The sequence below is a fragment of the Halichoeres trimaculatus genome, unplaced genomic scaffold, assembly GCF_033239565.1.
Source record: "Halichoeres trimaculatus isolate MK-OKI-2021-1 unplaced genomic scaffold, fHalTri1.1 fHalTri1_scaffold_8, whole genome shotgun sequence".
NCBI lineage: Eukaryota > Metazoa > Chordata > Actinopteri > Labriformes > Labridae > Halichoeres > Halichoeres trimaculatus.
Window position 1 is genome coordinate 790,605 of NW_027437186.1, and position 15,078 is coordinate 805,682.

The 15,078-nt window shown below is 45.5% G+C and overlaps 1 protein-coding gene across 1 annotated transcript; it reads left to right on the top strand.

Annotated features, from left to right (window-relative positions):
- The first annotated feature begins 8,497 nt into the window (after nucleotides 1–8,497).
- Nucleotides 8,498–13,848, top strand: cacul1 (CDK2 associated cullin domain 1). The gene is made up of 8 exons (XM_074675651.1): nucleotides 8,498–8,923; nucleotides 9,083–9,209; nucleotides 9,356–9,458; nucleotides 9,545–9,640; nucleotides 9,772–9,874; nucleotides 9,973–10,062; nucleotides 11,582–11,720; nucleotides 11,801–13,848. The coding sequence occupies exons 1-8, from the start codon at nucleotides 8,638–8,640 to the stop codon at nucleotides 11,838–11,840; spliced, it is 984 nt and encodes a 327-aa protein (XP_074531752.1). The 5' UTR covers nucleotides 8,498–8,637; the 3' UTR covers nucleotides 11,841–13,848.
- The last annotated feature ends 1,230 nt before the right edge of the window (nucleotides 13,849–15,078 follow it).

The following is a 15,078-nucleotide window of genomic DNA, read 5'->3' on the forward strand; positions in this document are numbered from 1 at the left end:
AACACTACTATTTATTTTTTGACTTAAAGTCCTGAGCTCAGCAACCTTTAACTGTAATTATGACAGCTCCTGTGGAGTACACATTATTCATTGTATGTTTCAGCTGCTTACACATCAAGTCAGTCCGCTTTTGTTTGCCAGGCTTTCTTCCTCTCCTCTGTATCAGCGTTGATGTTGCCTTTTTTCATTTTGTATCTCAAATTTCTTCAAATTGCTGAAGATACAGCTCTTTTGTGGAGCTGTATGGAGAATGTTGTGTGCCTGTGTTCAGTTTTCCATCGCTGATTCTGTGATCGATCTCGTGGTCTTCTTGAGAAAGCCGTCAATCAATTTATCCCAACGATCCACACCTGGCTTGATTAAGCCGCTTCATTTCATCCTGGCTTGGCAAACGTGCAAACAGTTAATCAGAGAAAGCGCCAAAAAGGCATAGGCAAGCTGCGCCTGCTCATTTAGCCTGGATGTCTTTATCCGACTTTTGTGCAATACCCCTCTGAAGTCTGAGTTTTTGACTCAGGAAATCTTGACCTCTGAGCATCCGAGTCACCTGAAACGCTAAATTTGTCTCCTTGCAGCCTTGTGCACTCAATCCTTTACCAGTTGACGTCACTTTAGTCTGTAGGGGCTCAGGATTTCACAGCCTTAGGGTGCATCCGAATAGTCCTTTTTTGATAAGGAACCTTCCAAACTGAAGAAATGACCTGGAAGCATTTAAGCGTCTGCCATGATAAGTGCTGTTTGAATTCTCCAAAAGATAAGGAAAGGAGGGTTGTTGCTTCCTTTAATATCTCCTTTAGCTTAGGAAACACCGGACCATCCTTTTCAAAAGGAAAGGGGAAGTAAACACCCCATAATGCCTTGCGGCACGTGACGTGTACAAATATGGCTCCTGACGAAAGTTTACGCAAACTTACGATGGAGAAGAGACGGAAATTATGTGAGTACTGTTGCTTCTCTAACATTTACGATCATGTGTCTGCCTGAATGTGTTTATTGTGTTCACGATGTATGAACGTCAGAAAGATTTATAACCCCAAACGTTTGGTGGCAACTCCAAACTGAAACAATGAATCCTAGTGATAGATGTAATAAGGTTTATCAAAATCAATAAAAGAAGGAGAAATGAGGATTTTTACAATACTCCAAATAGAATAAATTCAAACAATGTTCATAATGAATGATGTGAATGAAACAGGGGGTATAGTGTTTCTCACAGTCTGCTGTATTATCCACAGTCCTCTTGTGTTATCAGGCTTCAGACTGTCAACATTTATCGATGCTCTCACCAAGCTCACACACACTGTATGACCAAAGACAAAACACCATCACAGGTAAATCTTCTGATCATGGATTGGTAATGTTAACCGCTGAAGACACCAAACCACCCCATAAGATAAGGCAGAGGACAAATGTGCTTCTTGTAGTTCATTTTCAGAACATTGTAGTTCGTCGTGGCTTCCCTACGTCACAAGTAATTGTCGTCACATAATGTGGTCCGCCACATTAAGGGCCATCCCAAACTGATCCGAGGGGAGGGGTAGTGGGCCATAAAACCCTCCACAAGCGAGTCTGCATTGATGCCGACTCCCTGAACACGTGCAGCACTAATTTGTGTCCGGTGTCATCCATGGAGGAAGCAACAAACAAATGTAAGTTCCACATATGTGCCTGCACAAACACTGTTAAACTAACACAAATATTTAATGATTGCAGATGTTCACAACTTTAGATGTACATGTCATTGATTAAGGCCTGCCTTGCATTTGTTTAGACAGTTTGTGTTTATTTGAGTGTTTAATATTTACAAAAAACAAAAGAATTAGTTCAAGCCAGAGTGAAACATGAAAAAACTCTTCAATGAAAAAAAGAAATGCAGCCAAAGAAGCGTGGGAGTAAGTTTCTTTTGTCTTTTCTACGTTATATTTTCTCTTTTTTCTTTGTTTATCTGTTTCCGCCTGAGATCGAGTGAAGTTTCTGTCCCAAAGCTGTATTTATACCCTAAACCCTGATGAAGTGAACTTCATTCAGCTGTGAGTGTGATTCTGTGACGGAGTGCACTCCGTCATGGAGGGGGAGTGTGTAGGGGGCGGTTTGAAAAAGGCCCTTCCTCTCATCTTTTCCCCTCCTTCCCTTGACCCTGTGACGTTTTTTATTGTTTAATGTTGAAGGTAAAGTGGATAGGAAAGGACTTAGGAAGGACTATTCGGATCCACCCTTAGCTATGAGGCGCGTGATACAGCATGTCGTAAACTTCCAGATTACAGCATCTCCAAACCGTATATCAGTGTCTCCAAGCTTCAGCATACAGAAGATGGGTTATGGAAGTCCAATCATCAAATACTCTAGTCAATAAAATAAAGGGAACACTAAAATAACACACCCTGGATCTGAATGAATGAAATATTCTTGTTAAATACTTTGTTCTTTACATAGTTTTCTCCTAGCAACTCTTTCATTGCTAGGCGCTGCCCGAGTAGCTGCCTGTTGCAGTTAGCTCTCTTTTCTTTGTCCGTTTCTTGTCATTTTTTTTTGTCTCTTTTTCGTAATCTTTGTATTTGGAGTGGATCAGTACTTTGTATTTTGTATGGTTAATTGTTGATCAGGGACACCAAACTTTTTGTGGCTCAGTGATATTTTTTCCTACTTTTTCTCCTGTGTTTGTCTAGAGATCCTACATGTAACCATGGCTGCATTGTTTACATGTGAAATTAGCTGTTAGCAGCCTGTAGCATGTCAATGCTAACTAGTGTAGGGCTTCTATTTTTCTATTTCTAGTTGAGCTACCGCCTTACTGTGGTGGGGGGGTTTGCGTGTCCCAATGCTCCTAGGAGCTAAGTTGTCGGGGGCTTTATGCCCCTGGTAGGGTCTCCCATGGCAAACAGGTCCTAGGGGAGGGACCAGACAAAGTGTAGCTCACACAAACCCCTATGATGAAAGACAAAAATGGTTTGATGTTTCCCTTGCCCGGACGTGGGTCACCGGGGCCCCCTCCTGGAGCCAGGCCTGGGGGTGGGGCTCGATGTGTAGGAGGGGCCATAGGGGTTGGCTGCAGTGTGAGTTGGGCGGCAGCTGAAGGCAGGGACCTTGGCGGACTGATCCTGCAGAAGCCAGTTCACCAGCACGCCTTCCGTGGAGGAAGCAGGGCTCGGGAATGTAGGGGTGGGCTCTTCCATCTCTGGGGTTGAGGTCACCGAGGTGGTTAAAAAGCTCCTCGGTGGCAGGGCCCCGGATGAGATCCGCTCAGAGTTCCTTAAGGCCCTGGATGTTGTGGGTCTGTGGTGGCTGACACAACTTTGCAACATCGCGTGGACATCGGGGACAGTGCTTCTAGATTGGCAGACTGGGGTGGTGGTCCCTCTTTTCAAGAAGGGGGACCGAAGGGCATGTTCAAACTACAGGGGGATCACACTCCTCAGCCTCCCTGGTAAGGTCTATTCTGGGGTACTGGAGAGGAGGGTCCGTAGGATGGTCGAACCTCGAATTCAGGAGGAGCAATGTGGTCTTTGTCCTGGCCGTGGAACTGTGGACCAGCTCTATACCCTCAGCAACAGTCCTCGAGGGTGCATGGGAGTTTGCCCAACCTGTACACATGTGTTTTGTGGACTTGGAAAAGGCATTCGACCATGTTCCTCAGGGAGTCCTGTGGGGGGTTCTCCAGTATGGGGTGTCAGGCTGCTTGTTACAAGCCGTCCGTTCCCTGTACGACCAGTGCCAGAGCTTGGTCCGCATTGCTGGCAGTAAGTCGGATTCGTTTCCAGTGAGCGTTGGACTTTGCCAGGGCTGCCCTTTGTCCTATTCTGTTCATAACTTTTATGGACAGAATTTCTAGGCGCAGCCAGGGTGTCGAGGGGGTCCGCTTTGGTGACCTCAGGATTGGATCACTGCTTTTTGCAGATGATGTGGTCCTGTTGGCTTCATCAAGCTGTGACCTTCAACTCTCTGGATCGGTTACAGCCCAGTGTGAAGCGGCTGGGATGAGAATCAGCACCTACAAATCCAAGTCCATGGTCCTCAGCCGGAAAAGGGTGGAGTGCCCTCTCCGAGTCAGGGATGAGATCCTGCCACAAGTGGAGGAGTTTAACTATCTCAGGGTCTTGTTCTCGAGTGAGGGAAGGATGGAGCGAGAGATTGGCAGGCGGATTGGTGCAGCGTCTGCAGTAATGTGGGCTCTGCACAGGTCTGTTGTGGTGAAGAGGGAGCTGAGCCGGAAGGCGAAGGTCTCTGTTTACCAGTCGATCTTCGTTCCCACCCTTACCTATGGTCATGAGCTTTGGGTAGTGACCGAAAGAACAAGATCGCGGTACATTGGCCGAAATGAGCTTCCTCCGTACGGTGGCTGGGCTCTCCCTTAGAGATAGGCTGAGAAGCTCAGCTATCTGGGAGGAGCTGGGAGTACAGCCACTGCTCCTCCGCGTTGAGAGGAGCCAGATGAGGTGGCTCGGGCATCTGATGAGGATGCCTCCCGGATGCCTCCCTGGTGAGGTGTTCAGGGCACGTCCCACCGGGAGGAGACCCCGGGGCAGACCCAGGACACACTGGGGAGATTACATCTCTCGGCTGGCCTGGGAACGTCTCGGGATCCCCCAGGAAGAGCTGGATGAAGTGGCTAGGGAGAGGGAAGTCTGGGCTTCCCTGCTTAGGCTGCTGCCCCTGCAACCCGACCCCGGATAAGAGGTAGAAAATGGATGGATGGATGGATGTGCTGACAACAAAATCACACAAAAATTATCAACAGAAATCAAATGTGTTAACCCATGGAGGTCTGGATTTGGAGTCACACTCAAAATTAAAGTGAAAAAATACAACAGGCTGATCCAACTTTAATGTAATGTCCTTAAAACAAGTCAAAATGAGGCTCAGTAGTGTGTGTGGCCTCCACGTGCCTGTATAACCTCCCCACAACGCCTGGGCATGCTCCTGATGAGGTGGTGGATGGTCTCCTATGGCAGTGTTTCCCAATCCTGGTCCTGGAGGACCCCCTGCCCTGCATGTTTTGGATGTTACCCCACTCTAGCACACCTGATTCAAATGAATGGCTCATTATCAGGGTCGAGCAGAGCGTCAAAACTGGCTGCTGACTGAATGAATGAGGAAATGAAATGGCGTGTGGCTCTGAAAGAGGGCGGAGACACAAAAACACTCAAAGTTCATCGAGAAAAACCTGCTCTCGACCAGGTTAGATCCAGAGACTCAGTTGTAAGAGTAACAGACACAGAGTTTTAGTTACACCTCTTTGTGAAACAGGCTTCAGTTTCCCCTCTTTCTCAGGTTTGATTAACCTCCCTTTCTGAAACCGAAAACACAGAGTTTCCATTATTTCAGAGTTAATAGACTCTGAGTTTTCATCAAACCTGCTTTGTGAAACAGACCCCAGGGAGGCTTCATGTTTAGCTGGGTGCCAACAAAGACAGAAGTAGCGCAGTAACTGGAATGCTCCACTGATGTCCAAACCCTCATATGAGCCTGCAGTGTTTCCACAGAAACCATGATTGTCCCTCTGTGGTACAACAACTTGGTGGATGGAGCGAGACATGATGTCCCAGATGTGCTCAGTTGGATTCAGGTCTGGGGAATGGGCGGGCCAGTCCATAGCATCAATGCCTTCATCTTACAGGAACTGCTGACACACTCCAGCCACATGAACTCTAGCATTGTCTTGCATTAGGGGGAACCCAGGGCCAACCGCACCAGCATATGGTCTCACAAGGGGTCTGAGGATCTCATCCTAATGGCAGTCAGGCTACCTCTGGAGAGCACATGGAGGGCTGTGCGCCCCCCCAAAGAAATGCCGCCCCACACCATTGCTGACCCACTGTCAAAGCGGTCATGCTGGAGGATGTTGCAGGCAGCAGAACGTTCTCCACGGCGTCTCCAGACTCTGTCACGTCTGTCACATGTGCTCAGTGAGAACCTGCTTTCATCTGTGAAGAACACAGGGTGCCAGTAGCCAGTTTGCCAATCTTGGTGTTCTCTGCCAAACCCCCTGCACGGTGCTGGACTGTAAGCACAACCCCCACCTGTGGACAGCGGGCCCTCATACCACCCTCATGGAGTCTGTTTTTGACCCTTTGAGCAGACACATGCACATTTGTGGCCTGCTGGAGGTCATTTTGCAGGGCTCTGGCAGTGCTCCTCCTGTTTCTCTTTGCAAAAAGGAAGAGGTAGTGGTCCTGCTGCTGCGTTGTTGCCCTCCTACAGCCTCCTCTACGTCTCCTGATGCACTGGCATGTCTCCTGGTAGCGCCTCCATGCTCTGGACACTACGCTGAGAGACACAGCAAACCCTCTTGCCACAGCTCGCATTGATGTGCCATCCTGGATGAGCTGCTCTACCTGAGTCACTTGTGTGGGTTGTAGACTCCGTCTCATGCTACCACTAGAGTGAAAGCACCGCCAGCATTCAGAAGTGACCCAAACATCATCCAGAAAGCTCAGGAACTGAGAAGTGGTCTGTGGTCACCACCTGCAGAACCACTCTTTATTAGGGGTGTCTCGCTAATTACCTATAATTTCCACCTGTTGTCTGTTCCATTTGCACAACAAGTGAAATTGATTGTCAATCAGTGTTGCTTCCGAAGTGGACAGTTTGATTTCACAGAAGTGTTACTGACTTGGAGTAGCACTGTGTTGTTTAAGTGTTCCCTTTATTTTTTTGAGCAGTGTAACTAAGTCTGTTCTGACTTGGCAGCTGCCTTGATATTATTGAAAGAAGGGTCATCAACATCTCGGCCTGATTTAGTACAGGAGATCCTCTGTGGATTACTTCAGGTGGAAAATCTGGGGTGTCAGATTAAGTTTTTGTGGGTACCAGACCACTCAGGCATTAAAGGGAATTAAATCTCAGGTAAGCTTGCGAAGGAGTCTCTCTTAAAGCAAGACATTGAAATGAATGTTCCCTTGGGCAAGAGTGAATGTTAGGTCCCGTTTACATGATGCCGAAAACGGTCAATTCCGCAAACATCTCGTTGCGTTTTGGCCTTCCGTTTTGACGAGACCACGTTGCGTTTTCAGTGAAAACGCAAACTTTGAAAACGCTCCCCTGAGTGGAAAGATCTGAATCTGCTCCTCCATCCTGTAAACACAGAGCGGAGCGTTTCAGGGTGAAACGCTGACCGCATGCGCACTCACAGCTTCAGGTGAAGGCTACTCGCTCAGCCACATTTCTAGTTGAGCCATTCCGGTCCAGTAGGTGGCAGTAATGCACGACGTGGTTGGATTGCCGACCGTCTCACACAACAAAAGAAAAAAGAACAGAAGAAGTGACTTGTCCTCCTGGAGTCGTATGAACGCGGATTGTTTTCACGCCGTCCTCATGTAAACGCGGGTGGCTTTTGGAAACGCAAAGGAAGAATCTTTGCGGGAGTCTCCGTGTAAACGGGGTCTTAAGCCGCGTTTCCACCAAGGAGTCCAGGTCGGTTTGTCTCAGTACGGTGCGCTTTTAGTGGCGTTTCCACAGACTCATCCCGGGACGGATCCCTAAAAACCAAGACGAGCCGTCCCACTTTTTTGGGACCCTTTCGTATGGGTGCCAGACTGAACCGATCCGCTCTCGGGAGGTGGAGCAACACACTGCAGACCGTTGATTGGTCAAAAGAATCGTCACTCACCCCGACAGCGGCTGCATTTCTCCTTGCGGCACACAGACTTCTCTGAAACGAAGCTTGATTGCACTTTGTAACAGAGAGTTACATGAAAATCACAGAGAGGACAAAATGCTGCATGTCTTCCATCCGTGCTCTTTGTTTACTGTGTCGAGTTTTCTTCTTTGTTGGATTTAATCGCGTGGTAAACTGCTACGGCGTCGCGCTATTGTTTACCAGCTGTGGCTTCCAGCATCCTGCTTAAACGCCGCCCACCACGAGAGGGCACAGTTTGCTGTGGAAACGCAAACGGGATCAGACTTAACTGTCCCAAACCGTCCCAAACCGTACTGAACCGACCCGTACTGCTTGGTGGAAATGCAGCTTTAGAGTCTGTAAGGAAAAACTGGAGTGTCAGTAGCAGAGGGGATGGAATGATGAATGGAAGGGGAGGCATTTTTGCTGTGCAACATCAGTAAAAAGGAGAGGATTAGCACTAAAAATTGGAAAGAAGGTTTAAGTAGTTTTAACTAGGCTGAGGCTAGAGCATTGTGGCCTGGCTGGCTGTCTAAAGGCAGTTGAGAAACACCCTGATGGTCTGTGTGAGTGTGGAAAGGAGGAAAGCGTTTCTCATGTTGTGCTGGTCTGTGATACATACAGGAGGGAAAGGAGGCAGTTATTCAAGGAGTTGTCTGACTTAGGGCTTTCTTCCTTCTCCTTCAAGGCCATCTTCACTGTCCATCAAAACTTTCAGGCAGTAGGGGGCGCAGTTATCAAGTTCCTGCGTTTCACTCATAGGTTCCACTGGATTATACCGTAAAGTGTGAAGTATTTTTTTCTTATAGACTGAGGAGGGCAGCATTGCACTTAACAGTGCACAGCCTGCCGAAAATCCAAGAAGAAGAAGAAGAAGAAGAAGAAGAAGAAGAAGAAGAAGAAGAAGAAGAAGAAGAAGAAGAAGAAGAAGAAGAAGAAGAAGAAGAAGAAGAAGAAAGAAAAAAAAAGAAAGAAAAAGAAGTAGAAGAAGCAGCAGCAGCAGCATACAGGAGGAATAGAACATGGATGATGAGACTTTAGACACTCGGGACGACCCAAACCGTCATCACTGTGTGAGCACCAGCAGCAGCAGAGGTCTCCCGGACCAGCGGTCTGATGGAGTCCCCGACCCGCAGCGCGTCAGCCGGTTGGTGCCGGAAGGAAAACTGGGCTGCAGACGGGAACAGGTGTTGTCCTGCAGCTCCGGACTTGTGACGATTATTCGGTCAGATCAAGACAGACAGACCAGGGACCCGGTCCCGTCTGACACCGGGGACAGAGGATTTACCATCGATCCTCCTAGATTCTGTAAGTCCACGTAGAGCCGGCAACAAGTCATGTTTTACTGCAGTCCTCGACTTATCAGCCCACTTTGTCATAAGCCATTAGCCTCATAGCAACCTTAGCTGTAGGAGCGTCTGTGTAACCCATGGTGTAACCCTGACCAGCTGTCGTCTCTCCGCCCAGTCCGGAACTCAGTATCTATGGAAGACTACCGTAAACACCACTGGCCCAACCTGGAAAAGACAATCGACCGTCTGTTGGTCCACAACCCCACAGACCACATCTCTGTTTCTTATGCTCAGATATACAGGTAAGACCGGACGCGGTACAGGGGCTCAGCTGAGCTGGTCTGTGTGCTTTCTGTCATCAGGTAGACTTTTAGATGTCCTCATACACATCTCTGCTGGTTGGTAGACATCCTATCAGGTCCCAGTTCTGTTTTTCTCTGTTTTCCAGTTACGTCTATAAGTGTGTTTGTCAGCAACACTCAGAGCTGCTCTACAACGATTTGATGCTCAAAATAACCTCACATCTGCAGCAGGTTTCCATCTTTCTAGAGGTAAGTAGTTCATTGTGGTTTGAGTATTACATGGAGCACTCATAGATTCACAGAAGGCCTTCACCTAAAGCTCCTCTGATGACCAGGCCAGCCCTCCAGGGAACATCATCGAGAACTTTAACGATGTGATGAACCAGTACACCGCTTCCCTTCAGTGTATCGTCCCTGTGTTTATGTACCTGGTAGGTGTTTTCTTCATTAGCTTTACTTTGCTTGTTTTTTTTAGGAATAGGTGTTGTTCTCGCACATTGTGGTTGAATGTATTCAGCTTTGTTCATATTTATTTATCTATCATTTCTTCTGATGATTACAGAACAAGTTCTATGTTGAGGCAAAGCTAAACCGAGACCTGAGACGGGATCTGATGAAGTTGTTTGCTGATCACGTTGCAGAAAAACACGTGGACACATTAATATGTAAGTGAGTTGTATTATTATGTCATACGTCGCCAGTACGAACTTCCATGGATGGTTGTTCTGTAACATTTATCTTCATCTATTTCTTTCCTGCTTAGCTCTCCTCATCCGAGCAAACTCCAGGCCATTTCAAGTGCAGCCATCTACCATGGCCAGTGTGGTTAAAGGCCTGTACAGCCTTCGGCCAGGTGAGCCAGCTTGTGCTCAGTGATACAGTTTCTGCTCCAACTTCATGTCATCTCCATGTTGAGAACAGAAAATGTGCCTAGTGATGAGGATAACTCAACATTTCCATGAAACAAAAGTTCCCTTATGTACTCCTCAAACCCTCAAATTCACTCTGAGCCCAACAACCTACAGTTTCCTACATTTGAAGGTCACTGCTGGTGTGATTTAAACTGATCCATACAAGAGCAAGGGCGCAGCTTTTGAAAGAATCTTTAATGAGCCATTTGTATTTCCTTAGCACAGTTTAAAGAACTGACAGAGATGTTTGAAGAACACTGATCAAAATTAGAGAACTCTTTCAGATACCTCCCACTTATTGGGGTTAGTCTGGTGCTAATTTACATCATTATCTGACAAATCTAACTAGCAGCCTAACTCAGTTCTTACTGGCTGTACAGGATGCTTAAGCATTCCACACTGACTGAAACCCTGAGGCGGCAGCTTGTGTAGATGAAGGCCAAAGGGATGAGCCATAGAAAGAGGTCAACCCAAACCTTTGATTTCTAAACTAATGCATCTTTACAACATGAAAAGCTCATTCAAGTCCCCCAAGAAGGCTGCTCATCCAGGAGGTGTAGTGGATGTAAAAATCGGTCTACACTGACCTGTTCTGACGTGAGGATTTTCTGATGTAAAAAGATAAGACCAAGATAAATCATTTCAGAACTTTTTCACCTGTAATGTGGCCATAACCTGAGCAACTCAGTGAAAAGCAAACAGAAACATTTTAGGGGTGGAGGGAGTAAAAACCAACTGAAAGTTGTGAAACGATTAATCTGGTCTGAGTTATTACCTTGATGGCCTCACATTATAGCAGGGCTGTGGACACTCTTTCTGTCCTCTGGACTCCAGAGAGGAAAAGATGAGGTGGAGAACCTTACTGAGTAATGGGTTCAACACTGCAGCTCTCCAGTTCAGAGCTGAACAAGGTGAGGGTGTGTGTCATTACACAGTGTCTGGATGTTTCACAGAATGTGGATTGAAAGCCTGCTCTGCAGTGACCACAGCTCTCATTAGCAGAGAGGATCAGAAAGCTACGCTAACCTTCGCTAAAGGACCATGTAGTGTGGACAGAGGAGAACTGGTCCAGAGGTTATTTTAGTGATGAATGCAAGTTTGATTGATCCGGCTCCCATTGGAAACATACAAATTGAAGCCACGAGGTACGGAGAGGTCAGTGTGGTGAAAAGGGAGGGGTTTTGGTTTGGGGATGTTTTCTACTGCATAGTCAGAGTGAATGCAAATGTTAATCAGAACTTTCATTAACTTCTTCTCACATGTTCATCCCTCAGTCAGTTTGGTTATGATGAAAGTGTTTCAGCATAAAATAAGTGATCACCTCTGTATAAAAAGACTGAAGAACGTTTTTGTAAAGTTAGCAAAGTTAGCTGTAGTTTTATTTTTTAAACCCTTGTGTCCTGTTGTGTGATGTGTGTGTTTCTGGAAACAGTCAGTGGAAATGTTTGTTGTCTTTTTCAGAATGGGCCAAATTAGCTCCAGCTCTCTTCTCTGGCTTCATCCCTCAAATCAACCCGCCTGCTGAGGAGTCTCTGTTACCTGATTACGCTTCTTATGACCAAAAGTTACAGATGGAGCTGTCCATGAATGGATTTCCACGGTCAGTTCCCTGATGAGGTTACAGTCTGAAAACAAACCTGACCAAAATACACTGATGTGTGTTTTTTGCTTTTCTTACAGAGGTGACCAGTCTCGCAAGCGGACCAGTGAAGACGCATAACCCCAGAGACGCCTTCGCCAGAATCACTGCAACACTTCTTTTGTGCCTTTCATGTTTGAATCACAAGGTGGCCGGGTACAAAAGTTAGACAGTTGATGTTTGAGCTTTTTTACAGGGAACCCCACTGTGAACCCCAGCTGTTGAGCACCTTCAGTTTCTGCTCTGAAAAGCTCACAGACCTCCATCACAGCTCTGTTCTCAGGGGGTGACACATGCAGCTCCAGCCTTTGTGAAAGGCTACAGTGTTAACTGGAGAAGCCTTACATCCAGAGGGCGTCATAGAGAAATGGTTGGTATGAAGTGAAATACCTGAACTCTTCAAATGGAACAGGTGTGAAAACGCTGTGAATGCCCCGGGTCTCTGTTCAGCTCTGTGACCTGACTTTAGACAGCATTTGGAAATAAATGAAAGTAGGGAATCAAATCATTGACCTGAACTCTTTTCTGCATGTTGGCCTTACCACTGCATCAGTAAACCCTGTTGTATTTGCTGTAATGCCAAAGAGGAGCCACAGTTTGTTCTGGATTGATTTAAAATGCTCTGGAATTAAGGTAACATAAGTGTTGTGATACATACATGATGTTTTCTGCATCACTGAGCCATTTGCACTATCATGTATCTACTGAAGATGAATAACTGTGAAATAATTATGGTGATGATGATGATGGTTATGGTGATGAAGTGAAATATTTTGTATGTCTGTGCACCAAAGTAAGCTCACAGCTGGTCTCAAACTCGGAGCAGTCCTCCTCTCATGGTGTCAGGTGATTGGATCTGTTTGTAGAAGCAGGTTGGGCTGTAGCTACAGGTTAGCATTGAAGCATGGAACTCCCCAGCAGCACTGAGAGAGAGAGAGCGACATCTGGCATGCCACTTGCGGCTAAGTGGAATATGACAGTTCCCTAGTGGCAAGTTCCAGTTTTCAAACTGGTATGCCAGTGCCATCAGTGGTGTGCCACTTGTCTAAGACTGGTATATTCTGTTTTTTAATGCCACTCGTAAAGGCATGCCTTTTTTCTGACGGTTATAATCTTACTAGTGATGAGGTAAATGGTAATGGTAAATGGACTTGAGCTTATATTGCGCTTTTCTAGTCATGGACTACTCAAAGCTGCTCTACACCACAGGTCACACTTACCCATCCACACCCATTCACTCACTGGTGGATCCAATCTTTACTATGTCAGCTATCCATCAGTACATCTAACACAGTCACGCCCTTTCATGCCCATTCACACACCACTGACGCAGCAACTTGGGGTTAAGTGTCTTGCCCAAGGACACGTCGCCATGTGTCGCCCAGAGCTGGGCTTGAACCTGCAACCTTCCGATCACCGACGCCCCCGTGCATGAGGTGCATGAGGTGCCTGAGGTGCCTGAACTACTTTAAATGCTTTAACATGGCAAATGCCTTCATGGGGGTGCCGCCATGTGTTAAACAAGAACAACCTTTTTTTAAAAAGAAAAAAAACAACAGCTTGTAAATCACTTTGTTCTGCGGTTTGAACTGTATGAAAATAAAGTTTCATTGATTTGATACTATGAGACACACATGGTTTGTAGTTTGCAGTCAGAGAAGAAGAAGCAATGCTCTGTATTCAATGCAGTCAGACTGGACACAGTAGCTAGGCTAGGCTAATGCTAACCAAGTGAGCTGACCAACCCCAACCAACTGCTGTACTGTAATATTGGTAACTTTCACAACTCTCAGACTAAACAGGAAAAGACACTAAGACAAAGGTTTGGCTGAAAAAGTGTTTCCTGTTTTCTCTGACACACACACACACACACACACACACACACACACACACACACGTGTAAACAAAATTCAAAGACCACAGAATACACACTCATTTATTTTATTGCTAACGTGACACTAAATAAAAACAAAATACAAGCGTCAGAAAATAGAACATACCTGTCTGAGACCAGTGGTATACCACTGATGGAACTGGTATACCAGTTTAAAAACTGGAAGATTTCACTGGGGACTGGCATACTCCACTCAGCCACAGGTGGTACGGCAGATACCACTTCTCGCTCTCGCTGTCACTCTTCCCCTAATAGTACATCTTAAGCACATTGATAATGCCTTATATGTGTTCATAAGACTTTAAAACAGTTAATTAAATGAATTATAAGTACTGATAACAATGCAGAGTTATGCTTATGAAGGGAACACAATGCCTAGTAAAAGTATGATTTATACTGTGATGGAAATCAGATTTCTTACCAAGCAGTTTTTACATCTCATGGAGTTTGTCTTGGTCTGTTGGTGCAGACACCTGGAAAAGCAGACAGCATAAACAATATACAATAATGTTAGGAACAAAAAAAGCGTTTGCTTGAAGAAAAGTGAACAAGAAATCGTATATATATATATATATATATATATATATATATATATATATATATATATATATATATATATATATATATATATATATATATATATACATATACACAAAGATAAAAAATAATAAACTTGCAGAATAACTGCATATACAAACAAAACAAGAACAATGAAATACTTGAATTTCACAGAGTTCATTTATTGGACAAAGGAAATAACAGTCCACAGTAACAAAGTAAAGTCACATAGCAAATTTAATAGCTGTCCACAGTACCCATGCAAAAGATGGTAAATAAAAAAATGTCTTCATTAAATAAATGAAGAAGTAAAACCAATAAAAGGGCATACATTGCATAGATTAGTGGTTAATCTATGCAATTTATGCTCAATAGATAAAAATACAAACAGAAAAGGCATACATTGCATAGATTAACCACCAGTCTATGCATATCCCGTCCCCTTCGCGCTGTCCCGGATAAACGGGAATTCTCTTTTCCACTCATTCTGGAATTTACACAAGCACTTGGTGGGGTATGGGGGCGTGTCAGTGGTAAACATAGCTGTGTGTGCGTGCAAACCAATAATAGGGAAATGACATCACCGGTGTGTAACTCAAATGAAGTCTGAGTGGAAAAAAAAGGAGTCGAATGAAACGGGCAGCAGAAAAATAATGATAATAAGGCAAGATGAGGTATCGGTAGAAATCGGTAGAAATGCGGGAGAAATATGACACTAGGAGAAAATCGGGAAGGGGTAATGAAAAACGGGAATCTCCCGGCCAAAACGGGAGCATTGGCAAGTGTGACTGGAGCTTAACTGTCAGACAGAAAAAGGACAGAAGAGCAGAAGAAAGAGAAACAGAAGAGAGATAGAGTACAAGCTAA